Source organism: Anomaloglossus baeobatrachus, chromosome 12, assembly GCF_048569485.1.
Source record: "Anomaloglossus baeobatrachus isolate aAnoBae1 chromosome 12, aAnoBae1.hap1, whole genome shotgun sequence".
NCBI classification, from domain to species: domain Eukaryota; kingdom Metazoa; phylum Chordata; class Amphibia; order Anura; family Aromobatidae; genus Anomaloglossus; species Anomaloglossus baeobatrachus.
In genome coordinates, this window is record NC_134364.1 from 48,691,372 (window position 1) to 48,718,933 (window position 27,562).

The following is a 27,562-nucleotide window of genomic DNA, read 5'->3' on the forward strand; positions in this document are numbered from 1 at the left end:
CATTTGTACACGGCCACAAACCTGGCACTGATTGTCCACAATTTCACTGCAACCACAGATCTGCCGCAGATTTATCTCTGTGTGTGACAGGGCCTTATGATTTCAGACAGAAGAGGCAGGTCACTCAAAGACTGGAGGTAGCAGAGGGGTCGGGGAATCACAGACAGGGAGGAGAAGACCCAATACATTGTCTGGCCCCTGTGCACCCAAATCTATTTAGCAGAAAAGTTCAAATGGTGATTAAGAAAAACAACAAAGTAGATTTCTTCACCAAAGGTATCAGTATAACAGCACCATTACAGCCATGTCTTTACAAAATCGACGAGTTTTCTGTAGAGGTGACCTGATGAGGGATTCATCTTGCCCAAACTAAGAGCAGCCTGGATGCTATATTAATGAGACACTGCGGCATATCAGAGAAAACATACTTGGAAATGTTGGATCCCGAGTATCAGAGATGACAAGTCTGATGCGGGACCCCGGCGGCTTTACCATGTCTCCTAAATGGACAGTTCTTCTCTCACTGTGTATACAGTACAGACCAAAAATTTGGACACACCTTCTCATTCAAAGTTTTCTTTATTTTCATGACTCTGAAAATTGTAGATTCACATTGAAGGCATCAAAACTATGAATTACCACATGTGGAATGAAATACTTAAAAAAGTGTGAAACAACTGAAAATATGTCTTATATTCTAGGTTCTTCAAAGTAGCCACCTTTTGCTTTGATTACTGCTTTGCACACTCTTGGCATTCTCTTGATGAGCTTCAAGACGTAGTCACTGGAAATGGTTTTCACTTCACAGGTGTGCCCTGTCAGGTTTAATAAGTGGGATTTCTTGCCTTATAAATGGGTTTGGGACCATCAGTTGTGCAGAAGTCTGGTGGATACACAGCTGATAGTCCTACTGAATAGACTGTTAGAATTTATATTATGGCAAGAAAAAAGCAGCTAAGTAAAGAAAAACGAGCGGCCATCATTACTTTAAGAAATGAAGGTCAGTCAGTCTGAAAAATTGGGAAAACTTTGAAAGTGTCCCCAAGTGCAATGGCAAAAACCATCAAACACTACAAAGAAACTGGCTCACATGAGGAGCGCCCCAGGAAAGGAAGACCAAGAGTCACCTCTGCTGCGGAGGAAAAGTTTATCCGAGTCACCAGCCTCAGAAATCACAGGTTAACAGCAGCTCAGATTAGAGACCAGGTCAATGCCACACAGAGTTCTAGCAGCAGACACATCTCCAGAACAACTGTTAAGAGGAGACTTTGTGCAGCAGGCCTTCATGGTAAAATAGCTGCTAGGAAACCACTGCTAAGGACAGGCAACAAGCAGAAGAGACTTGTTTGGGCTAAAGAACACAAGGAATGGACATTAGACCACTGGAAATCTGTGCTTTGGTCTGATGAGTCCAAATTTCAGATCTTTGGATCCAACCACCGTGTCTTTGTGCAACGCAGAAAAGGTGAACGGATGGACTCTACAAAGGCTGGTTCCCACCGTGAAGCATGGAGAAGAAGGAGGTGTGATGGTGTGGGGGTGCTTTGCTGGTGACACTGTTGGGGATTTATTCAAAATTGAAGACATACAGAACCAGCATGGCTACCACAGCATCTTGCAGCGGCGTGCTATTCCATCCAGATTGCGTTTAGTTGGACTATCATTTATTTTTCATCAGGATAATGACCCCAAACACCCCTCCAGGCTGTGTAAGGGCTATTTGACTAAGAAGGAGAGTGATGGGGTGCTACACCAGATGACCTGGCCTCCACAGTCACCAGACCTGAACCCAATTGAGATGGTTTGGGGTGAGCTGGACCGCAGAGTGAAGGCAAAAGGTCCAACAAGTGCTAAGCATCTCTGGGAACTCCTTCAAGACTGTTGGAAGACCATTTCCGGTGACTACCTCTTGAACCTCATCAAGAGAATGCCAAGAGTGTGCAAAGTAGTAATCAAATCAAAAGGAGGCTACTTTGAAGAACCTAGAATATAAGACATATTTTCAGTTGTTTCACACTTTTTTGTTAAGTATTTCATTCCACATGTTTTAATTCATAGTTTTGATGCCTTCAATGTGAATCTACAATTTTCAGAGTCATGAAAATAAAAACTCTTTGGATAAGAAGGTGTGTCCAAACTTTTGGTCTGTACTGTATATAAGTAAAGATCTAACTGTTTGGGGATCAGGACGGTGAGAAGCCGCGGGGACCAGCCTTCAAATTATCATCTGAGACCCCTGATTGATCATTACTGATTCTCCAGTTTTTTGGGGGAGAAATTTGCTCCTTTTTAGCGGCTTTATTATTAACACCTCGATCTCTATACACCGTGTGACATTTTTTACTTTTTTTCTTTATTTAAGTCTTTTTTTTTTTAATCTCTCCAATACAACTTTACTCTATCAGATATTTCAAACCGATTAATAAAATGCAACTTTTACGAAATAACGCACTATTCTTTGCACATCTTTCTCCACTTTGAGTAAGGTTTCTGGAGAAATTTTCAATTCGGTATTTTTTTTGGGGGGGGCGGGGACACTATTTAAAGGATTTATGACTTATGGTGCTAAAAACAACGTAGCAAAATCTGGTTAAAGACAAACTAAAGGACCTGGTTTATCATTTTTAATTTATTTTTTCTTTGTCTTCTGGTGTGACTTTTTTTGTGCCACACTATTCAACATGATCCATGATTTTCATGAAAAATCTAAAATGTTCTTTATTTATGTCTTCAACTTTTGAAACTTTTTAGCACCAAGTAGCAGATTCTTTAAAAAAGCTGCAAAAACTGAAAACCAAAAAACCAAACTGAAGACCCCAGGAACCTTACTCCGGGCAAAGACTGGAGTGAGGTGTCCCTCCCTAAAAATGCTACATTCAATAAAAGTCACATTTCATGAATAAAGGCTACTTTACACACTGCGATATCGGTCCCGATATCGCTAGTGTGCGTACCCGCCCTCATCTGTTGCGCGACATGGGCATATCGCTGCCCGTGCCGCACAACATCGCCCAGAGCCGTCACACATACTTACCTGTCCGGCGACGTCGCTGTGACCGGCGAACCGCCTCCTTTCTAAGGGGGCGGTCCGTGCGGCGTCACAGCGACGTCACTGAACCGCCGCCCAATCGCAGCGGAGGGGCGGAGATGAGCGGGACGTAGCATCCCGCCCACCTCCTTCCTTCCGCATAGCGGCCGGGAGGCAGGTAGGGAGACGTTCCTCGCTCCTGCGGCGTCACACGCAGCGATGTGTGATGCCGCAGGAACGAGGAACAACCTCGTTACTGCTGAAGTAACGATTTTTGGGAATTAGGACCCGTGTAGCCGATTAGCGATAAATCACGCTTTTGCGACGATTTTACATCGCTGAACGCTGTTACACAAAGCTATATCGCTAACGATTGCGGAAGTGCGTCACCAAAACCGTGACCCCAACGACAAAATTCGGGCGATATCGCAGTGTGTAAAGCCCGCTTAAGGCTATGTGTCCACGGGAGAATGTAGCTGCGGATTTTTCTGCATCAAAATCCGCAGCTTTCCCGCAAAAGCCGCACCTTTTCAAAGGTGCGGATTTACCGCGGATTTGATGTGGATTTTGGTGCGGATTTTTTTTTTTTCCCAAATTTTAAAGCCAAAATCCGGATGAAAATCCGCAACAATAATTGACATGTTGCAGATTTTTCCGGACGAAAATCCGCACGATTTCCGCAGCGGAAAAATCCGCAGCGTGGACACAGCATTTTCAAAATGCCATAGAAATGGCTGGGGAGTAGCTGTGCTGCAGATTTTCGGGAAATCTGTGGCTTTTCCGCGAGAAATCCGCGGCAAAATCCGCGCATTTTCTGCAGCGTGGGCACATAGCCATAAGCATCCGGACAAGCAAAGTTGTTGAAGAGAAATTATAAAAAAAAGGCCCCTCATCATTGCCTTTTTTTTATTTTTATTACTATTTTTTGCGCTTTTTTTTGGACCCAATTCACTATTCTTTTTATGCCTTTTTTTAAAGTCTATTTTACATGTGCTCATATTTGGGTCTTTTTATTTCCTGTTTTGTGGGCAGAATTTAGCAATTTCAGATGTCTTCGGCTATTTCTTTATGTGACTTTTTAAAAAGTTGCAAAATTTTGCACAACTCCATTACAGTCCCCACACCCAGCCATGCCTTCCAGTGTGTTTTTGAGTACACCAGCATTTTGGAGCAATTTTTGATCAATCATGCTGCAACTTTTTACACTAAGAATTTGCAAAAACCGCTCAGGGGAAAAAAAAAAAAAAAAAAAAAAGACAATTTTTTTCTTTTGAATAAAGTTCATGAACCGCATATGTTCTGCTTTTGAAGAATACAAATGCAAAAAATATGAAGCGAATACAAAAGGACAAAACATAATCCCCGGCCGGCTTCACCTGAAAACTCCGGGCCAAATTCATTTTTACATTTGCGTCTGTTTTTGTCTTTTTTTTGCTTTATATTTTTTTACTTTTTTTAATACTTTTTTTTCCATGTTCGCCTGTTCGATTTTTTAATGTTCGCCATTGGTCCGGGGTTTCCAGATTTTTTTTCATATATATTGCCCACAAAGTGGCAAATTTTACAACATTTTTGGGGGAACGTTTGACTTTTTGCATTAAAAAAAAAATAAAACAAAGGACAACAATTACCATGAAAAAGGGAGAAGGGGCTAAAAAAAACATAAATGAGGGGTTGTTTATTTCTTGGGTTGCACAAGTTAATCTGAACCAGCAGCAAAACTTAAAGGGAACCTGTCAGGTCCTGTATGCTCCCACAACCATGAGCAGTTCCAGGTGTATATTGCTAAACATTGCCTAACTGTCCCTGTATCTAGTAGCATAGATAAAGGGAAGTTTATAAAAAGCATTTCTAAAGATCTTTTATCTTATGCTAATGAGCGAGGGGACTAGTCCCAAGAACGTTATATTCCCTGACTAGTCCGCGCACTTGGCAGGTTAGCACTCCCACAGGGGTATACTAGCATTCTATTCAATTCAGCATCACCAGCAGTGCTGCGCGTACCTGTGTTCGCTTCTGAATGCTGGGCACTTCCGGTCATGCGCAGTATGAAGCCGTACGCGTCCTGGCTTCAGAGGTCTACTGCGCATGACCGGAAGTGCCCGGCATTCAGAAGAGCGGTCACAGCGACCACAGGTACGCGCGGCACTGCTGGTGATGCTGAATTGAGTAGCATGATAGCATGTTAGCACACCCACAGGGGTGTGCTAAGTGGGCGGACTAGTCAAGGGATATAACACTCTTGGGACTAGTCCCTGCGCTCATTAGCATAAGATAAAAGATCTATAGAAATACTTTTTCTAAAGATCTCTTTATCTATGCTAGTGTAGACAGGGACTGTAAGGCCCTGTGCGCTCTAGAAAATGGAATTTTCTTAAGAAAATTCCGAGGGTCTGAAAGATTACTGCACCCGCGGTAAAAAAACGCTGCAACCCGCACCTGAAAACCGCATGCGGTTTTACCGCGGGTTCATACATGTGTTTTAATGCATTCAATGCAATAAAGCACATTGAAAAAAAGTGTCATTTCCTTCTGATAGATAGATAATAGATGTATAGATAATAGATGGATAATGGATTGGTTGATAGATATTACAGCTTTGATTTATGATGTATGTGTTTTCCCCCGCCAACAGTATTTCTCATACAGCAGTGACCATGTGGGATCTTGGGTCTGAGTTCTCGTAGGGTCACTGCCGGTCGGTGACGTCACTATTTCTCACTGACCGTGAGAAATGACCTGGAGTTAACCCTGCAGCCTCGTTCACGGGACTGCATTGAGTGCTATGTGTCAGATATCGCTGGATCAGTATGCAAGCGTCATGGGACCTCGTGTGGATTACGCTCGACCTGGAGGGGTATTTGGGGATTTTAATAAAAGTAGTGAAAGAGGGGGATTTTTTGTGTTTTATTTTAAATAAAGGATTTTTCGGTGTTGTGTTTATTTACTGTCACTTACAGATTAGTGATGGCGTGTCATAGATGCTGCCATTACTAATTTTGAACTTAGTGGCAGCTATGGGCTGCCATTAACTCCTTATTACCCCGATTGCCACCGCATCACGGCAATCGGGATGAGCCGGGTAGAGTCCTGGGACTGTCGCATCTAATGGGTGCGGCAATTCCGGGCGGCTGCTGGCTGATATTTTTAGGCTGGGGGCTCCCCATCTTCAGAATACCAGCCTTGAGCCGTGAGGCTTTATCTTGGGTGGTATCAAAATCGAAGGGAACCGCACACCATTTTTTAAAATTATTTATTGTACTGTACGATAGACCCGCCCACCGTCGGCTGTGATTGGTTGCAGTGATACAGCTGTCACTCAGTGTGGGGGCTCATCTGAATGCAACCAATCACAGCCACTGGTGAGCAGGGAAGGTGTGAATGTTATGAGACTAATGAGCGGTGGCTCGGGAAGATGAAAGAGATGCCGCGGGGGCAGTGTGACAGCCGCCCGGTGATCGGTAAGAAGCGCTTGCTCCTACCCCTTTTCACCCGATTCTGGTCCCCATAGACTTTATATGGGGAGCAGTATCTGGCCAAATACCAGCCCTTTGAACGTACGTTGCGGATTTGTATGTGTCTGTGTATGATACATCTATGTGTCTGTGTGTGTTTACTGTCTGATCAATTTCATATTCCTCTTCTAGTGACATCACTTCCTTGCAAAACGCAGGGCATTGACGATCACTATGTCCCAAAAAACACGAAATAACGCGGGATAACGCAATGATACGCACAGAATTTGCTACCTGCGTTATTCCCTGCGGGATTTCACGATTACATTGCAGTCAATGGAGTGAATACTGCAGCTACCTGCGGAAAAGAAGTGACATGCAATTCTTTATGCTGCAGAAAACATGCAGCAAAACCTATAGTTGACAAAAACCGGTGTGCACACAGCAATTTTTTTTTACCATAGGTTTTGCTGGGGAAGGACTGTAGAAAGGTTATGAATATTTTCTGCAGCAAAAACCGCAGCATGTGCACAGGGTCTTAGGCAGGCATTAGCAGTATGCACCCAGAACTGCTCGTGGTTCTGTGCATATTGGACCGAAAAGGTTTCCTTTAATTTAACACAATGTGGATTCATTCCCTCAGGTCTGCGGCTTTGTAGAAGACTGAATGTTTCATTTATTCGCCATTCTCTCTGTACAGATATCACTAATATTCCAGTCACAACCAGTCTTTCCCCGCCATCTCTTTATGTATCCACCCCCCTGACCCAACAGAGAACTGAAACGTTCCGCCTCCCACCTCAGCTTTTATAGGAGATGGAATGTGTCACGTGACAATAGCGTCGCATGATTAGTTGGGGCGGGGCACAACATAAACAGCAGCGCACAGCATTCTGGGACAAGTTTCCCCTGCCAGTAACAAAAATGGCGGCTAAAGAATCAACATAAGAAAAAACACACATTTACAGTCCGCTACTGGTAATAAATTTATCAGCTGATCCGTTCATACTCGAGCGTCGCCCTATTACGCTATCCAGCAAAGCAGCGGCTGCAGAACTACAAGTCCCAGGGTGCACCGACAAATGGCTCGTTCGGTGGAGCATGCTGAGTGCTGTAGTTCTACACTCTTTTGAGCATAGTCGCGGAGATGTTCCCGCTGCCGTGTACTCACCCCGGGTTTCCTCCGTCCGTCTCCTCATCAGCTCTGCCTCCTCTGTGCTCGGGGGGTCAGGGGTCAGCAGCTGTGAAGGCACTTCCGGTGTATCAGGACGTCATTTCCGGTAATAATGGCAGCTCTCTGATCCCCGCCCGGAGAAGCGAGCCTGCCCGGGACTTATTATTTATTATCATTGGGGTTTGCGCTTAGCGCGGACCATGGCCGCCACAGCCGAGCTGTTCGAGGTGAGTGATCGGCCGACCGAGTGGTGCAAGCCGACCCGATATATCGTCCATTGCTGGCACAGGGCTATGGGGGACATAAGACAGGCCTGATTGTTGTTATAACAACCAGAGAGGAGCAGGTGGGTCCATCCTAGTAATGACTTATAGCCCCCGGAATATCGTCCGATTAAGGGCTGTGCCCCCCGTACTGAGGCCCAGGAGCAGCTGACAGGGGGCTTCTCCCAGAATGTGACCCCCCTGAGTGTGCACGCCGCCCTACACATATTAGGCTTCCACATCCTCAGCAGTATAACCCCCACCCGAAATAGAGGCTTATCAGGAGGAGCCGGCCCCGTGTTCTATGTATATGGGGCTACGTGGCGGGGGACGGCCGTGTTTTATGCGTACATGTATATGGGGCTACATGGCGGGGACGGTCGTGTTATATGCGTACATGTATATGGGGCTACATGGCGGGGGACGGTCGTGTTATATACGTACATGTATATGGGGCTACATGGCGGGGGACGGTCGTGTTATATGCGTACATGTATATGGGGCTACATGGCGGGGGACGGTCGTTATATGCGTACATGTATATGGGGCTACATGGCGGGGGACGGTCGTGTTATATACGTACATGTATATGGGGCTACATGGCGGGGGACGGTCGTGTTATATGCGTACATGTATATGGGGCTACATGGCGGGGACGGTCGTGTTATATGCGTACATGTATATGGGGCTACATGGCGGGGACGGTCGTGTTATATGCGTACATGTATATGGGGCTACATAGCGAGGGACGGTCGTGTTTTATGCGTACATGTATATGGGGCTACATGGCGAGGGACGGTCGTGTTTTATGCGTACGTGTATATGGGGCTACATAGCGAGGGACGGTCGTGTTATATGCGTACGTGTATATGGGGCTACATGGCGGGGGACGGTCGTGTTATATGCGTACGTGTATATGGGGCTACATGGCGGGGGACGGTCGTGTTTTATGCGTACATGTATATGGGGCTACATGGCGAGGGACGGTCGTGTTTTATGCGTACATGTATATGGGGCTACATGGCGAGGGACGGTCGTGTTATATGCGTACATGTATATGGGGCTACATGGCGGGGGACGGTCGTGTTATATGCGTACATGTATATGGGGCTACATGGCGGGGACGGTCGTGTTATATGCGTACATGTATATGGGGCTACATGGCGGGGGATGGTCGTGTTATATGCGTACATGTATATGGGGCTACATGGCGGGGGACGGCCGTGTTATATGCGTACATGTATATGGGGCTACATGGCGGGGACGGTCGTGTTATATGCGTACATGTATATGGGGCTACATGGCGGGGGACGGTCGTGTTATATGCGTACATGTATATGGGGCTACATGGCGGGGGACGGCCGTGTTATATACGTACATGTATATGGGGCTACATAGTGAGGACGGCCGTGTTATATACGTACATGTATATGGGGCTACATGGCGGGGGACGGCCGTGTTATATACGTACATGTATATGGGGCTAAATGGCGGGGGACGGCCGTGTCATACGGATGTGTACCTGGCGGGGGACGGCCGTGTCATACGGATGTGTACCTGGCGGGGGACGTCCGTGTCGTACGGATGTGTACCTGGCGGGGGACGGCCGTGTCATACGGATGTGTACCTGGCGGGGGACGGCCGTGTCATACGGATGTGTACCTGGCGGGGGACGGCCGTGTCATACGGATGTGTACCTGGCGGGGGACGGCCGTGTCATACGGATGTGTACCTGGCGGGGGACGGCCGTGTCATATGGATGTGTAGATGGCGGGGGGCGGCCGTGTCATACGGATGTGTACCTGGCGGGGGGCGGCCGTGTCATACGGATGTGTACCTGGCGGGGGGCGGCCGTGTCATACGGATGTGTACCTGGCGGGGGGCGGCCGTGTCATACGGATGTGTAGATGGCGGGGGGCGGCCGTGTCATACGGATGTGTACCTGGCGGGGGGCGGCCGTGTCATACGGATGTGTACCTGGCGGGGGGCGGCCGTGTCATACGGATGTGTACCTGGCGGGGGGCGGCCGTGTCATACGTATGTGTAGATGGCGGGGGGCGGCCGTGTCATACGTATGTGTAGATGGCGGGGGACGGCCGTGTCATACGGATGTGTAGATGGCGGGGGACGGCCGTGTCATGCGGATGTGTAGATGGCGGGGGACGGCCGTGTCATGCGGATGTGTAGATGGCGGGGGACGGCCGTGTCATGCGGATGTGTAGATGGCGGGGGACGGCCGTGTCATACGGATGTGTACCTGGCGGGGGACGGCCGTGTCATACGGATGTGTACCTGGCGGGGGACGGCCGTGTCATACGGATGTGTACCTGGCGGGGGGCGGCCGTGTCATACGGATGTGTAGATGGCGGGGGGCGGCCGTGTCATACGGATGTGTACCTGGCGGGGGACGGCCGTGTCATACGGATGTGTAGATGGCGGGGGACGGCCGTGTCATACGGATGTGTAGATGGCGGGGGACGGCCGTGTCATACGGATGTGTAGATGGCGGGGGGCGGCCATGTCATACGGATGTGTAGATGGCGGGGGGCGGCCGTGTCATACGGATGTGTAGATGGCGGGGGGCGGCCGTGTCATACGGATGTGTAGATGGCGGGGGGCGGCCGTGTCATACGGATGTGTACCTGGCGGGGGACGGCCGTGTCATACGGATGTGTACCTGGCGGGGGACGGCCGTGTCATACGGATGTGTAGATGGTGGGGGACGGCCGTGTCATACGGATGTGTAGATGGTGGGGGACGGCCGTGTCATACGGATGTGTAGATGGCGGGGGACGGCCGTGTCATACGGATGTGTAGATGGCGGGGGACGGCCGTGTCATACGGATGTGTAGATGGCGGGGGACGGCCGTGTCATACGGATGTGTACCTGGCGGGGGACGGCCGTGTCATACGGATGTGTACCTGGCGGGGGGCGGCCGTGTCATACGGATGTGTACCTGGCGGGGGGCGGCCGTGTCATACGGATGTGTACCTGGCGGGGGGCGGCCGTGTCATACGGATGTGTACCTGGCGGGGGGCGGCCGTGTCATACGGATATGTAGATGGCGGGGGGCGGCCGTGTCATACGGATGTGTAGATGGCGGGGGATGGGCAGAGTTTAGTTTGGGTTTTTTTTCACCCCACTTGAATTTTTTTTAGTACATTATGTGTTAAAAAGTATAACTACAGCTTTTCCAGGGGGGGAAGAAAAAGAAAAACGAGCCCTCATACATTGCTGGATTTTGCAGCGTCTGCGCAGTCTTCTGGCATTTTCTGCCTCGTGGTTCGGAGGGACGTTTCCTGCTCCTCCCGGACAATTGGAGGAAATAAATAGCGCTTATTTTGCAGTTGGAAACTATTCTTTCATATAAGAGGCCTATTGTCCACAATACTATGTCACTTTAAATAAGTGCCAGGACAATTGTTAAAGGGGTTGTCCACTAAACCCCTTTAAATGACATCTCCCTGCCTCCTAATTGTGGTCGTGCTGTAGTAACCGGGACAGAAAAAACCTCACGATCCCCGTATATCTCCTAATGATGGTGCTCTCTAATGGTATATTAAGGCATTGGTATTTAAAGGGGTTGACCAGGATTTGCACATTCGTGACGTCTCCTTAGTTTTAAGGTGCCGTCACACTTAACGATGCTCCAGCGATCTGATTTGACAGGGATCGCTGGAGCGTCGCTACATGGTCGCTGGTGAGCTGTCAATCAGGCAGATCTCCACAGCGATCAGAGATCAGCCACCAGCGACCTGTGTAACGACGCTGTGCTTCGTAACCATGGTACACATCGGGTTACTAAGCAAAGCGCTTTGCTTATAGTTACCCGATGTGTACCTTGGCTACGTGAGCAGGGAGCCGGCTTCTAGAAGCTGCGGACGCTGGTAACCAAGGTAAATATCGGGTAACCTAGCAAAGCCTTTGCTAGGTTACCCGATGTGTACATTGGTTACCAGCGTCCGCAGAAGCCTGCACTCTGCACATTTAGTTCTTGCTCGTCGCTGTCACACTCAGCGATGTGTGCTTCACAGCGGGAGAGCAACAACTAAAAAATGGCCCAGGACATTCAGCAACAACTGGCGACCTCACAGCAGGGGTCAGGTTGTTGCTGGATGTCACACACAGCAACATCACTAGCAATATCGCTGCTACGTCACAAAAAACGTGACTCAGCAGCGATGTCGCTTAGTGAGACGTGGCCTTAAGTCCTCTGATCAGCTGTGGGCTGGAAGTGAGCAGTGTACAGGGGCGGAAAAGCACAGCGCCGCACACGGAGTAGTGGCCGTTCTCAGGTACTGCAGCTCAGCTCCCATTGCAGTGAATAGGAGCAGAGCTGCAGCACAGACATCTGAATAGATGCACCAAATTTATTAAGAACTGCAGGAGGCAAGAGGTTAATGATTGGTGTATGCACCCAGTCTTGATCAGTTCCCCCCCGTCCCCCCATATTGCACAGGTTCAGGAGGTAACCCTATTTCTGGCTCTGGTCTGTAATAGACATTAGTCCTGCCTTTCGCCTGTCCACATAAATGTGCCAGGAGGGAGATGCCGCTGCAAGGAGACAGGTAGCCTGCTAAGGTCGGCGTGAGTATCGTCCCCCGGAGGAGCTCATCCCCTCTGTAGCCCTGGTAGAAGGCTGGGAGGGATGGACGTCTCCTAAATAATCCTCTGGGTCTGTTCCTAGGAGCCGTTTGTTGCTGATGAATACATTGAGCGATTGGCATGGAGAACCCCCGGAGGAGGATCCAGAGGAGGAGCAGAAACCTTTGATCCGAAAAGGTATGGAGCTTATATTTGGCTGTGTTTTATTCGGGGGAAGATGCATAGCAGATAGCAGCTTGAAATGTTTTGCTCTCCTTGATGTAGCTAAAAAGAGCAGCCCCCCCCCCCCCCCCCCCGCGCCATCTCCGGAGGGCCCTGGGATTGACCTTATTAGGCTGGTTTCACACTACGTCTTTTTAACATCCGTTGAAAAGGTTTTTTTAACGGACGTACGGATCCTGCTTTTACAGCAAATAACGTATGCAAACGCATATGTTATTTTGCAGGATCCTGCACTGGATGTTTAGGGGCGGGCATTGGAGTCATGTGATCGGGAGTGAGGGTAACTAGACTGGGAGGAGGCTTGTGACAGCTGCAGACGCTGGTAACCAAGGTACATATCGGCCTTGGATACCCGATATTTATCTTGGTTACGAGTCAGCTGCTGAGAGAGAGAGAGAGACCGAGAGAGAGAGAGAGACCGAGAGACCGAGACCGGTTCTGGGCATGCTCAGTCCAAAAGCAGGATCCTGTCTATCAGCATGCAGCGTTCACCTGCGTTTGCGTGCGTTATAGTCAGGATCCAGCAATTTGCAGTATTTGGGCGGAGCTCAAAAACGCTACATGTTGCGTTTTTGAAACATGTTAAAATAACGCAAAAGGATGGATCCTGCGTCTAACGCACGCAAACGCAGGTGGACGCGAGTCCATTGAAAATGCATTGACATGAAAACGGATTTGCACAGGATCCGTACTTCCGTTAAAAAAACTTTTTCAACGGATGTTAAAAAGACGTAGTGTGAAACCAGCCTAAGCCCTGTATATGATTGTCCGGTCCCTCCAGAACCTTTAACTTGTGTTCTTGGTTTTACAGCTGAGATCCCTGCACAGGAGAGTCCCTGACTATCACACGTAGATATCCGGCTCAGACATTAATATCTTCATATTGGAAACCCCCCCACCCCCACTGTCGTTAGGAAAGTAATTGAATGGTTAAATACCACTGTATACCTTGAGAAATTTATATACAAAAAGGGACATACCAGAAATGAAGACACCTTGGCGCCCTTCCTAGACAGACCAAATTTATCCCCCTTGACTTTAATGTCAGGACAATCAAGAGGCTCCTTGACCACATCAAAGAGGTTATCCACTACTAGGACAACCCTTCTGATTCCACCTTTCCCCCAGGTAAAATAATAAAGCCTATACTCCCCTCCGTGGCCAGCGTGGTTCCAGCGGTGCTAGGGCTCACGTGACATTGTGACATCACACGAGCCCTGCATCCAATCAGCGGTGGCTTCTGTCTCCTCATACGCAGGCAAACGAGTTAGTCAACAGGACATGAGCGCTGCAGTTGCCGCTCACTTCTTGTCGATTGCTCTTGTGTCCAAAGATGGGGAGACAGAAGACGGCGCTGATTTTATTCAGGGATCGCGTGGGGTCACGTAACACGTAAGCCCCGATACCGTTGGAACTGCGTTGGCCCCGGAGTGGAGTATAGTCTTTATTATTTTATCTGGGTTAAACAGGTGGATTCAGAAGGAGATGTCCTAGTAGTGGTCGACCCCTTTAAGTATTGTTTGGATCTCTGTTGTAGGATTCCCTTTGATACTCTATATATTATTATTACTATTATTATAGCGCTATTTATTCCATGGCGCTTTACAAGTGAAAGAGAGTTATACGTACAACAATCATTAACAGTACAAAACAGACTGGTATAGGAGGAGAGGAGACCCTGTCCGCGAGGGCTCACAGTCTACAGGAGGAGAGGAGACCCTGCCCACGAGGGCTCACAGTCTACAGGAGGAGAGGAGACCCTGCCCACGAGGGCTCACAGTCTACAGGAGAAGAGGGATCCCTGCCCGCAAGGGCTCACAGTCTACAGGGGATGGGGGGAGGATACAATAAGTGAGGACAGAGCTGGTTGTGCAGTGGTCTACTGGACTGAGGGCTATTGTAGGTTGTAGGCTTGTTGGAAGAGGTGGGTCTTGAGGTTCCTTTGAAGCTTTCCAACGGTAGGGGAGAGTCTGATAGGCTGAGGTAGAGCGTTCCAGAGTATGGGGGAGGCACGGGAGAAATCTTGTACGCGATTGTGGGAAGAGTAGATAAGAGAGGAGCAGAGAAGGAGATCTTGTGAGGATCTGAGGTTGCGTGCAGGTAAGTACCGGGAGACTAGGTCTCAGATGTAAGGAGGAGACAGGTTGTGGATGGCTTAGCTCATGGTCAATGTTTTGAATTGGAGTCTTTGGGCAATGGGAAGCCAGTGAAGGGATTGGCAGAGAGGAGAGGCTGGGGAATAGCGAGGGGAGAGGTGGATTTATCAGGTGGCATAGTTTAGGATAGATTGGAGTACCCTGCAAAAGTGTTGGAAGGAAGGCCACAGAGCAGGAGGTTGCAGTAGTCGAGGCGGGAGATGATGAGGGCATGCACTAGTGTTTTTGCTGATTCAAAAATGTCATTTTTATTTTGACCCAATGAAAATGTGTTTCTTCATATTGCCTCTTACATACTCTTTGTATACAGCAGTATATGGACAATAGGGTGGGAGAGGGTGGTGGGGTTTGTTTTGTGTGTTATTGTAGTACATTCTTATAACATTTTCAATAAAAGTTATCTGATTTAAATAAAAAAGTGCAGGGCCCCAAGACAAGCCTGGAATTGGTTCCCCCTACCCTAAATTAGTCCCCAGGTCTGTTCCCTAAGGCCGATCTCACACATCCGTTTTTGGTTCTTCCTCATCAGTTCACAAATAATAGGATATGTGATAAGGCATGTTGATTGTAATGGTGATGCCAGTCCTGGTACTCCTGTCTAAAGACATTATGGCCATTGCCCTGAATAAAAGGTCAGCTAGTCTTTTAAAATTGATGGTCTGTTTCTGGAATAGGTCCTATTAAAGGGCTTGTCCACTACTTGAACATTGATGGCCTACGCTTAAGGGGGCTTTACACGCTACGATATCGTTAATGTTTTATCGTCGGGGTCACGTCATTAGTGACACACATCCGGCTTCACTAACGGTATCGCAACGTGTGACCTTAATCGTCCTCCAAAGTGGTGAAAATCGTTCACCATGGAGAGGTCGTCCTAAAACCAAAAATTGTTAATGGTTGTTTATAGATGTTGTTCCTCGTTCCTGCGGCAGCACACATCGCTGTGTGTGGACACCGCAGAAGCGAGGAACCTCACCTTACCTGCGACCCGCCCGCAATGAGGAAGGAAGGAGGTGGGTGGGATGTTCGTCCCGCTCATCTCCGCCCCTCCACTTTGATTGGCCGGCTGCTTAGGGATGACGCGATGACGTCGTCGTGACGCCGAACGCACCTCCCCCTTGAGGGAGGGATTGTTTGGCAGTCACAGCAACGACGCCGACCAGGTAACTGCATGTGACGCTGCCGTAGCGATAATGTTCGCTGCAGCAGCGATCACACGATATCGCATGCACGATGGGGGCAGGTGCTTTTGCGTACGATATCGCTAGAAATTGCTAGAAATATTGTCGCGTGTAAAGCCCGATTAAGGATAGGTAATCAATGTCTCATCGGCCGGGGTAATCAGTCTTTTGAGATTGGTGGATTATATTTAAGAGGTGATCTTCATACTAAATGTCTGTTTAATGCAATAATCTAATCTCTTTTATAATCTGCTTCAATTAAAAATCCCCTACAGTTACCTCTTCACTCTAAAGGTCCAGTCACACTAAGCAACTTACCAGCGATCCCAACAACGATAGGGATCGCTGGTAAGTTGCTAGGAGGTTGCTGGTGAGCTGTCACACTGCGACGCTCCAGCGATCCCACCAGCAACCTGACCTGGCAGGGATCGCTGGAGCGTGGCTACACGAGTTGCTGGTGAGCTCACCAGCAACCAGTGACCAGCCCCCAGTCTCCTAGTTACAGCACACATCAGGTTAATTAACCCGATGTGTGCTGCAGCTAAATGTGCACAGAGCAGGGAGCAGCGCACAATGCTTAGCGCTGGCTCCTTGCTCTCCTAGTTACAGCACACATCGGGTTAATTACCTGATGTGTGCTGCAGCTAAATGTGCACAGAGCAGGGAGCAGCGCACACTGCTTAGTGCTGGCTCCTTGCTCTCTTAGTTACAGCACACATCGGGTTAATTGCCTGATGTGTGCTGCAGCTAAATGTGCACAGAGCAGGGAGCAGCGCACAATGCTTAGCGCTGGCTCCTTGCTCTCCTAGTTACAGCACACATCGGGTTAATTGCCTGATGTGTGCTGCAGCTAAATGTGCACAGAGCAGGGAGCAGCGCACAATGCTTAGCGCTGGCTCCTTGCTCTCCTAGTTACAGCACACATCGGGTTAATTACCTGATGTGTCCTGCAGCTAAATGTGCACAGAGCAGGAGCCGGCAGCACAGGCAGTGAGAGCGGAGGAGGCTGGTATCGAAGGTAAATATCGGGTAACCAAGGACAGGGCTTCTTGGTTACCCGATGTTTACATTAGTTACCAGCCTCCGCAGAAGCTGGCTCCTGCTGCCTGCACATTTAGTTGTTGCTGTCTCGCTGTCACACACAGCGATCTGTGCTTCACAGCAGGACAGCAACAACTAAAAAATGGCCCAGGACATTCAGCAACAACCAACGACCTCACAGCAGGGGCCAGGTTGTTGCTGGATGTCACACACAGCAACATCGCTAGCAACGTCACAAAAGTTGTTCGTTACCAGCGATGTTGCTAGCGATGTTGCTTAGTGTGACGGGGCCTTAACCTCCTGCCTTCTGATGACGCTTAGTTTGAGAATTCCCAGTGCATGCTGGGAAACTTAAATGTGTTCTCATCAGGGGGCCGTCTCTGTGGTTGCTGCTGTCCCCACCCTGAAACAAAGAGTCATCAGTGATGTCCATTTCAGGGGCTGAGCTAATCCCTGCTCTACTGAGCATGTGCCAGTTGTAAATTCTGACACACGCTCAGTATGTTCTCCATGCTCCTCACAATGCGCACAGACTTTGTGCTCCTCACATCAGCGTCCGAAAATAGAGTTTCAGAGACGCCCTCCCTTTCAGAGACGCCCTCCCTTTCAGAGACGCCCTCCCTTTCAGAGACGCCCTCCCTTTCAGAGACGCCCTCCCTTTCAGAGACGCCCTCCCTTTCAGAGACGCCCTCCCTTTCAGAGACGCCCTCCCTTTCAGAGACGCCCTCCCTTTCAGAGACGCCCTCCCTTTCAGAGACGCCCTCCCTTTCAGAGACGCCCTCCCTTTCAGAGACGCCCTCCCTTTCAGAGACGCCCTCCCTTTCAGAGACGCCCTCCCTTTCAGAGACGCCCTCCCTTTCAGAGACGCCCTCCCTTTCAGAGACGCCCTCCCTTTCAGAGACGCCCTCCCTTTCAGAGACGCCCTCCCTTTCAGAGACGCCCTCCCTTTCAGAGACGCCCTCCCTTTCAGAGACGCCCTCCCTTTCAGAGACGCCCTCCCTTTCAGAGACGCCCTCCCTTTCAGAGACGCCCTCCCTTTCAGAGACGCCCTCCCTTTCAGAGACGCCCTCCCTTTCAGAGACGCCCTCCCTTTCAGAGACGCCCTCCCTTTCAGAGACGCCCTCCCTTTCAGAGACGCCCTCCCTTTCAGAGACGCCCTCCCTTTCAGAGACGCCCTCCCTTTCAGAGACGCCCTCCCTTTCAGAGACGCCCTCCCTTCTCTTTGTTTGCTGCAGTCTCTACTTTTCAATGTGCACTGACAGTGCGCTCTCCTGGCAGCTTCTCACTTCTTTTTTAGAGCTGACAAGGAGCGCAATGTCAATTCCTATTCAAAAGGAGTAGAGAGCAGGGAGCACATACTGAGCATGTGTCACATTTGACAAATGACACATGGTCAGTAGAGCAGGGACTAGCCCAGCCCCTGAAATGGAGGTCACTGGTGCCACTTTGTTTCAGGGTGGGGACAAAGGCTGCGTCAGTGACTGCAGAGCCGCCCCCCGATGACATCCTGTTTGAGTATCCCAGCATGCACTGGGGTTTATCAAATTAAATAGTCATTGTAAGTAAAAAAAATAAATAAATAAAGCAGACAGAAAATTGGTGAACAGCGGGAACAGTAGGGAGTTTTCAATTGAAGTATATTAGAAATGTGACTGTGAAAATCACCTTTGATTTTGGACTACTCCTTTAAGACGGGCCTAGATTATAGAAGCAGTGGAGGCTCACCTCCTGGGACTTGCCATAACTTTCATAGCTGCTATTAAAAATACGATCTAATCTGCAAGCCCAAGTGAATTAGCTGCGACAATCGTGTGAGCGCCATGGTCCCTTTATCAGTTGGGGTGATCAGTCAGACCCCCACAGATTTAAAGGGGTTACCCACTAATTTAACATTGATAACCTAACCTCTGACTATCAGCTGTTCTCTTCGCTGATAGGCTGTGACCAGAAAGGCTCAGTTTCGGAGCTGCTCCGTCTTCTGATAGCAGAGGCGGTTGGGTACTGCATATCCGCCTCGTGTTGATTTTAATGGGAGGCGGATGTGCAGTACCCGGCTGCTATCAGTTGAAGGGGTAGCTCCGGAACTGAGCATTACCAGCCGCCTGCTGCTGCCGCCAAGAACAGCTGATCGGTGGAGGTGCCGGGTGTCAGATGTGTCAGGTGTCACCCCTTGAAGTGAAAGATGTGCATTTAAAGTCCCTCCCCGGCCATATTCCCTTGTGCTCCTCGGTGATTGGGCTCGTCACACAGGACTGCCAGCTTTACTTGCTTTCAGTTACTATTTGCTAAATGATCTGATGCAATTTGTAATGGATTGGATTAAAGTAACGTTCTGTGTGTCAGGTTATTGGAGCAATTCGTCAACCACATTGAAGAGCTGAAGATAATGGATGAGAGGATCCAGAGGAAAGTGGAGAAATTGGAGCATCAGTGCCAGAAAGAAGCAAAAGAGTTTGCCAGAAAAGTCCAGGAGCTTCAGAAAAGCAACCAGGTGAGCGCCCGGGAGATAGGAGGAACGTCGGGCTCCATCATGATTTTCTGAGTGCGGCTAATATTTCAGCACTGGCCACTCACCTTGGGAACTTTATTATCCCAGCAAATAGTTATCACTTTGTTTTCTTTTCGGTCACTTGCGTATATTTTATTTTTGCTGGGAAATTACCAGCTGCCAAAGCAGATAGTATTCCACAAATCTGTGCCTAGGGCCGGGCAGTAGCTTATACCACTGTCCACTGTCTTCATTAATAAGGCACAGTTGTCTAATAGGAGCCATACATAGTCCGATAACTCACAAATACCGACTGTTCATGATCCTTCCATATCCATCAATCCATGCCCTTTGGGTTATCCCGCATTTTGAAATTGATGGCTTATCCCTAGTAAAAATTCTAACAAATAAAGATAGAGTTGTTCTCCAAAAAGCTAAGATATATGAAGAATCAGATGGAAGAACGATCAGGGTCCATACATTTTCAAAATTGAGATACTAGTACCACCTGGTGAATGGTAATTGTACTAATACGCTACCTTTGAAAAGGTGGAAAAAAACGATCATGGTCCAGTTTTATTTTACGGTTGCAAATATGTAGTCCGGGGTCACATCGTTAGTGACGCATATCCTGGCGCCAGTAGCGACATCGCAGCGTGTGACACCAAGGAGCGACGTTCAACGATCACAAAATCGTTCAAAAAACGGTGATCGTTGACAAGTCGCTCCTTTCCTTAATATCGCAGCTGCGACAGGTACGATGTTGTTTGTCGTTCCTGTGGCACCACACATCGCTGTGTGTGACACCGCAGGAACTGCGAACATCTCCTTACCTGCGTCCACTGGCAATGAGGAAGTAAGAAGGTGGGCGGGATGTTACGTCTCGCTCATCTCCGCCCCTCCGCTTCTATTGGCCGGCCGCTTAGTGACGTCGCTATGACGCTGAGCACACCTCCCCCTTGAGGGAGGGATTGTTCGGCGGTCACAGCGACGTCGCTGACAAGGTATGTGCGTGTGACGCTGCCGCATAATGTTTGCTACGTCAGCGAGCACCAAATGTCGCACGAACGACGGGGGCGGGTGCTATCGTGCTCGACATCGCTAGCAATGTCGTAGCGTTTAGAGCACCCTTAGGGGTGATGAGTAGGATTGCTCAGTAGAAGGCATAAGCCCAAAAGGCTATAACCTGAAGAAAGGCATTAGAGTAGATAGGGACCGAACATTGAGATACGCCTTGACGTTGGCTGTTGAGCTCACATGAAACTGGCCTTTTTATATGTGATCTAATTTTTTTTTTATATGCTTTTTCTTAGCAGTAGTGCATGTTATTAGTTCTGTATTCATTGTTAACAAACTGTATTTTCTTCAGCGCTCTATTGGGAGACCCAGACGATTGGGGTATAGCTACTGCCCTCCGGAGGCCACACAAAGCACTACACTAAAAAGTGCAAGGCCCCTCCCCTTCTGGCTATACCCCCCCGTGGTGTCACGGGTTCTCCAGTTTTCAAGCTTTGTGCGAAGGAGGTCAGACATCCACGCATAGCTCCACAGATTTTAGTCAGCAGTAGCTGCTGACTATTTCGGATGGAAGAAAAGAGGGCCCATATAGGGCCCCCAGCATGCTCCCTTCTCACCCGTTGATGGTGTTGTAAGGTTGAGGTACCTATTGCTGGTACGGCGGCTGGAGCCCACATGCTGTTTTCCTTCCCCATCCCCCTGAGGGGCTCTGGGTGAAGTGGGATCCTGCCGGCCTCAAAGCTCTGACGCCGGGCTCCATCCACAGACCCATTTGAACCTGCTGGATACGGAGCTGGAGTACCGTTCAGGGACATGGCCCTGCACCATTAACAGGTACTCTGTGTCCCCGTACACACATGGCACAGCACACTCCAGACTTGCTGGGTGTGCTAGTGCGCCGGGGACAGTAAGGGGTTACAGTCACCGCAGCCTTGCTGAGTGACTTTGTGTTTTGGGAACTACCGCGCCGGACGCTCCGGGAGCGGCGGCGCGGCTGGGACTTGTAGTTCGCCGGGGACTGGGCGCCGACCGCGCTTTTACGGCGGCGGCGCTTATAAATCCAGTCCCCGGCTTCTGCGGCCTAGTGCCGCTTCGTTCCCGCCCCCTCCCTGTCACTCAGGGAAGGGGACAGGCGCTGAGCAATCAGCAGCGCCGAGGGCTGGAGCCTTATTTACATGCTCCAGCCCTCTCACTGCACACTGTCGGACGCCGGATTCCCGCTCTGCCTTGGGGGCACGCCCACGGCCCGCCCCTCCTCACATGAGCTGGGGAAGAAGCCGGCAGCCATTACTGCAGTCCGAGCTCGGACTTTCGGCAACCAGGCAGGACGGTGGCGACCATACACCCGCTTATAGGCGGGCGGTAAGCGGCACACATAGTGCTGACCACATATAACTGCAGTGTGTACATGTGTTGTTTTTAACTGCATAGGTCGCTATTTGCCCGCTTGGGGAGCGACACATCAGCAGCAGGAAAGCAGGTGTGCTAAGGCACAGGCTTTCTAGGCTGCTTGTATTGCACGTCTGAGGTGTTCATTTGTGTTTATGCTTATGTGCTATACATTGCACTGTACAGTCGCTAGTCTTAGCTATATTCTCCTGGAATGGCTAGACTACAGCAGCAGAAAACCAAGGGTGCTGGGGCACAGGTTTTTTTCTATGCTGCTTGTATTGCATGGGCTGCAGTGTGCATTTGTACTTGTGCTTGTATGCTATACATTGCACTGTATGGTCACTCTTCTGGGCCATATTCCCCTAGATGACTAGTCTACAGCAGCAGAAGAGCTGGGGTGCCAGGGCACAGGCTTCTATGCTGCTTGTATTGCATGTGCTGCAGTGTTCATTCGTACTTGTGCTTGTATGCTATACATTGCACTGTAGGGTCATTCTTGGCTATATTCCCCTAGATGACTAGTATACAGCAGCAGAAGAGCAGGGGTGCCAGGGCACAGGCTTCTATGCTGCTTGTATTGCTTGTGCTGCAGTGGTCATTTGTACTTTATGCCTGTATGCTATACATTGCACTGTACGGTCACCAATCTTGGCTATATACTTCTAGATAGCTAGTCGGCAGCGGCAAAAAAGCAACACAGATTTTCAGTGTTGTTTTTACTACATGGGATGCTGTTCATGACACCGTCCCATTGTGTGCATGCTCCCCTGTAGCACGTCGTCTGCGGGGGTCTCTAGCACTTCGTCTGCCGGGGTTTCTACTAGTTGTGGCCAAAGAAACCTCCTGTCAACCCTGTCCATGGACAGGGACGGAGTAGTCATAATATAGAGACTTGCAGTCCAGACAGGCCATGGGCAATCTACTTGACCAAAAGGCAGCTCTTCAGGGCTTTGATACTGACATCGCTATCGATCCGGATACATCGGGTGGTAACGCCATACGGAATGTCCTATACCGTCCATCAATGGAAGGTTGGATCTTTCTCCCTCAGCTCCCCCAGTGGAGATAGGAGACGAACAGGAGAAGTCCCTTTTTAGTATCTCACACAGATATTGAGTATTTTTCTGGCCACGCTGACTTCAGAGAAGCAGTCCAGGAACACCACGCTTACCAGATAAGCGTCTTCTCCAAACGTTTTTAGGATACATGTTATCCCTTTTTCCCCTGACGTGGTCAGCGCTGGACCCAGGGTCCAAAGGTGGATTCTCCAATCTCCAGGCTTGCATCTAGAGCCATAGTTGCACTGGAGATGGGGCTTCACTTAAAGATGCCAGTCACAGACAGATGGACTCTGGTTGAAATCTGTCTAGGAAGCTATCGGCGTGTCGGTTGCTCCGGCATCCACAGCCGTATAGGCAACCTAACCTTTTCAGCTGTTCTTGCGCAGCTGGCCTTGAGCACAGGGACATCTGTACCGCAGAGGCGTCCGTAACCCCGCAATGTCTGCACTGCGACTTACCCTGTTAATACTGTCCTAAAAGTACAGTCGAGGTTTTGGTCCTTCCCAAGCTCCGGCAGGTCCCAATTGTCCTCGTGCAAAAGGGCTACAAAACCTCAATTCCGGCCGGGCTCAATCACGCCCAAGGAAGGCAGTCGGAGGAACCGCTACAAGGCGGTCTCCTCAGGACTCTCAGCTCTCTCTCTCTCTCTCCGCATCCGCGGTTGATGGCAGACTCCCCCGCCTTTGGCGACATTTAGCTGCCACAGGTCACAGACCGGTGGGTGACGGACATTGTGCTCACGTGCACAGGACAGTGTTCTGTTCTCGTCCTCCGACTCCATTTCCCTGCTGCAGGCGGTGGATGCTCTAAGAGCAGAAGGAGTGGTGATCCCTGTCTCCCCTCAGGAACGAGGGCGAGGGTTTGTACTCCAATCTCTTTGTGGCTCCAAAAAAGGACGGTTCCTTCCGTCCCGTTCTGGTCCTGACACTGCTCAACGAGCATGCGAACGCCAGGCGGTTCCGGATGGGATCCCTCCGATCCGTCATTACCTCAATGTCTCGAGGAGACTTCCTTGCCTCAACAGACATCAAAGATGCCTATCTCCACGTGCCAATTGCTACGGAGCACCAACGTTTTCTACGTTTTGTGATAGGAGACGAACATCTTCAGTTCGTAGCTCTGCCATTCAGTCTGGCGACAGCCCCACGGGTGTTCACCAAGGTCATGGCAGCAGTGGTAGCAGTCTTGCACTTTCAGGGACACCCGGTGATCCCGTACTTGGACGATCTACTCGTCAAAGCACCCTCCCTCGAGGCATGCCAACGCAGCCTGAATGTTACGCGGGAGACTCTCCACTTTCGGGTGGATCATCAATTTGGCAAGGTCAAATCTGTCCCCGACTCTATCACTAACGTATCTCGGCATGGAGTTTCATACTCTATCAGCAAGAGTGAAGCTTCCGCTGAACAAGCAGCGTTCACTGCTGACAGAGGTGCAGTCTCTCCTTCAAGGCCAGTCGCACCCCTTAAGGCGCCTCATGCACTTCCTAAGGAAGATGGTGGCAGCCATCGAGGCAGTTCTCTTTGCGCAGTTTCATCTGCGCCAACGGCAATGGGACATTCTCCGCCAATGGGACGGGCAGTCAACCTCCCTGGACAGGGAAGTCTCCCTTTCCCAGACGGCCGAGGACTCTCTGCTATAGTGGCTTATTCCACCTCATTGTCATAGCCCCCATCCTGGGCAGTGGTCACGACAGATACGAGTCTGTCAGGGTGGGGAGCAGTTTGTCTCCGCCACATGGCTCAGGGGACGTGGACTCAGCAGGAGTCCACCCCTCAGATCGATGTTCTGGAAATCGGGGCAGGGTATCTTACCCCATTAGCCTTCCAGAAGTGGCTAGAAGGAGAGCAGATCCGAATCCAGTCGGACATCTCCACAGCGGTGGCATACATCAACCACCAAGAAGGGACGCGCAGTCAGCAAGCCTTCCAGGAAGTCAGGCGAATCCTCATGTGGGTGGAGGACACGGCATCCACCATATCCGCAGTTCTCATTCCGGGCGTAGAATTGGGAAATCTGTTGCCGCTGGGGGGTGCCGGACGTCGACCTAATGGCGTCTCGGCACACCAACAAGGTCCCGGCATTTATGGCACGATCGCGCGATCACAGAGCTCTGGCGGCAGACGCCTTAGTGCAAGATTGGTCGCAGTTCCGGCTCACATATGTGTTTCCACTTCTGGCACTCTTGCCCAGAGTACTGCGCAAAAAATCAGATCCGATTGCAGCCGCGTCATACTCGTCGCACCAGACTGGCCGAGGAGATCGTGGTACCCGGATCTGTGGCATCTCACGGTCGGCCGACCGTGGTCTCTACCAGACCGACCAGACTTACTGTCCCAAGGGCCGTTTTTCTCCATCGGAATTCTGCGGCCCTGAACCTGACTGGGTGGCCTTTGTGTCCTGGATCCTAGCGTCTTCAGGATTATCCCAAGGGGTCGTTGCCACCATGGGACAGGCTAGGAAGCCCACGTCTGCTAAGATCTACCACAGAACGTGGAAGATTTTCTTAATCTGGTGCTCTACTCAGGGAGTGTCTCCCTGGCCATTTGCATTGCCTACTTTTCTTTCCTTCCTACAATAGGAGTTAGAAAAGGGCTTGTCACTCGACTCCCTCAAAGGGCAAGTCTCAGCACTATCCGTGTTTTTTTCAGAAGCGTCTAGCACGTCTTTCTAAGGTGTGCACGTTCCCGCAGGGGGTTTGTCATATCGTACCCCCGTACAAGCGGCCGTTAGATCCATGGGATCTGAACAGGGTTCTAGTTGCTCTCCAGAAGCCGCCTTTCGAGCCTCTGAAGGAAGTTCCTTTTTCTCGCCTGTCACAGAAGGTGGCGTTTCTCGTTGCGTTCACATCGCTTCGGCGAGTGTCTGAGCTGGCGGCTCTGTCTTCCAAGGCTCCCTTCCTGGTGTTTCACCAGGACAAGGTAGTGCTGCGCCCCATTCCGGAGTTTCTCCCTAAGGTCGTATCCTCGTTTCATCTTAATCAGGATATCTCCTTACCGTACTTTTGCAATCATCCGGTTCACCGGTATGAGAATGATTTACGTTTGCTAGATCTGGTGAGAGCACTCAGAATCTACATTTCCCGCACGGCGCCAATACGCCGTTCCGATGCACTTTTTTTTTTGTCCTTGTCGCTGGTACGCGCAAGAGGTTGCAGGCTTCTAAAGCCACCCTGGCTCGATGGATCACAGAACCAATTCTGGAAGCCTACCGTTCTGCAGGGCTTCCGGTTCTTTCAGGGCTGAAAGCCCATTCAACCAGAGCCGTGGGTGCGTCCTGGGCACTACGACACCAGGCTTCGGCTCAACAGGTGTGCCAGGCAGCTACCTGGTTGAGTCTGCACATTTTTCACCAAACATTCTCAGGTGCATACCTATGCTTCGGCGGATGCCAGCCTAGGTAGAAGAGTCCTGCAGGCGGCAGTGATTTCCCCGTAGGGGAGGGCTGTCTTGCAGCTCTAACATGAGGTATTTATTTACCCACCCAGGGACAGCTTTTGGACGTCCCAATCGTCTGGGTCTCCCAATAGAGCGCTGAAGAAGAAGGGAATTTTGTTACTTACCGTAAATTCCTTTTCTTCTAGCTCTTATTGGGAGACCCAGCACCCGCCCTGTTGTCCTTCGGGATTTTTTTGTTGTTTGCGGGTACACATGTTGTTCATGTTGAACGGTTTTTCAGTTCTCCGATGTTACTCGGAGTAAATTTGTTTAAACCAGTTATTGGCTTTCCTCCTTCTTGCTTTGGCACTAAAACTGGAGAACCCGTGACACCACGGGGGGGTATAGCCAGAAGGGGAGGGGCCTTGCACTTTTTAGTGTAGTGCTTTGTGTGGCCTCCGGAGGGCAGTAGCTATACCCCAATCGTCTGGGTCTCCCAATAAGAGCTAGAAGAAAAGGAATTTACGGTAAGTAACAAAATTCCCTTCTTTTGGATTATAAGATGCACTTTTCCTCACAAAAATTTGGGAGGAAAACGAGGGGGGGTCGGCTTATCCGATTATTGCTTACCGGGGGTGGTGGAGAGGGGTCGCAGGATCAGCGCTGTTGGCGTTGCTGTGCTGGGGCTGCGAGATGCGGGTGCTGTGGTGGGGCTTCAAGATGCGGGCCGCGGGTGCTGTGCTAGGGCTGCGGGCACCATGCTGAAAATATCAATTATGTGGACTTCAATAATGGTGCCCCGAGCCGGCGCATGCACAGATGAGGTCTTGAGCCGAGAGCTCCATCTGCACACGCGCTGACTCCGGGCGCCATTTCTTTGAAGCCCGCACCACTCACACTTTCTGGAAGTTGCCTGTCTCACCGCGCCTGCAGCGAGTATCTGGGACACCCACCGCAATGCCCTACTCCACCACTGCCTCTGTCTCCTGTGACCTTGTTCCACCACCGCACACACTCCCGGTAAGACACCACCGGATTGTAAGACGGACTTTTTTTTTCTTTTCTTCTTTAAATTTGGGCTGCATCTTATAATTCGGTGCT

The 27,562-nt window shown here is 50.0% G+C and overlaps 2 protein-coding genes across 2 annotated transcripts in view; one reads left to right on the plus strand and one right to left on the minus strand.

The window, feature by feature from the left end:
• Positions 1-7,754, minus strand: part of AP5M1 (adaptor related protein complex 5 subunit mu 1) — a 40,627-nt gene extending 32,873 nt beyond the window's left edge. The window contains exon 1 of the mRNA XM_075330102.1: positions 7,655-7,754. The gene's annotated coding sequence lies outside the window, so the exon portion shown is untranslated. The remainder of the gene's footprint in view (positions 1-7,654) is intronic.
• The window catches only part of EXOC5 (exocyst complex component 5), a 146,280-nt gene continuing 126,469 nt past the window's right edge, over positions 7,752-27,562 (plus strand). The window contains exons 1-3 of the mRNA XM_075330100.1: positions 7,752-7,884; positions 12,609-12,703; positions 19,470-19,617. Coding sequence (XP_075186215.1) covers positions 7,858-7,884; positions 12,609-12,703; positions 19,470-19,617 — 270 coding nt within the window. The 5' untranslated portion in view covers positions 7,752-7,857. The remainder of the gene's footprint in view (positions 7,885-12,608; positions 12,704-19,469; positions 19,618-27,562) is intronic.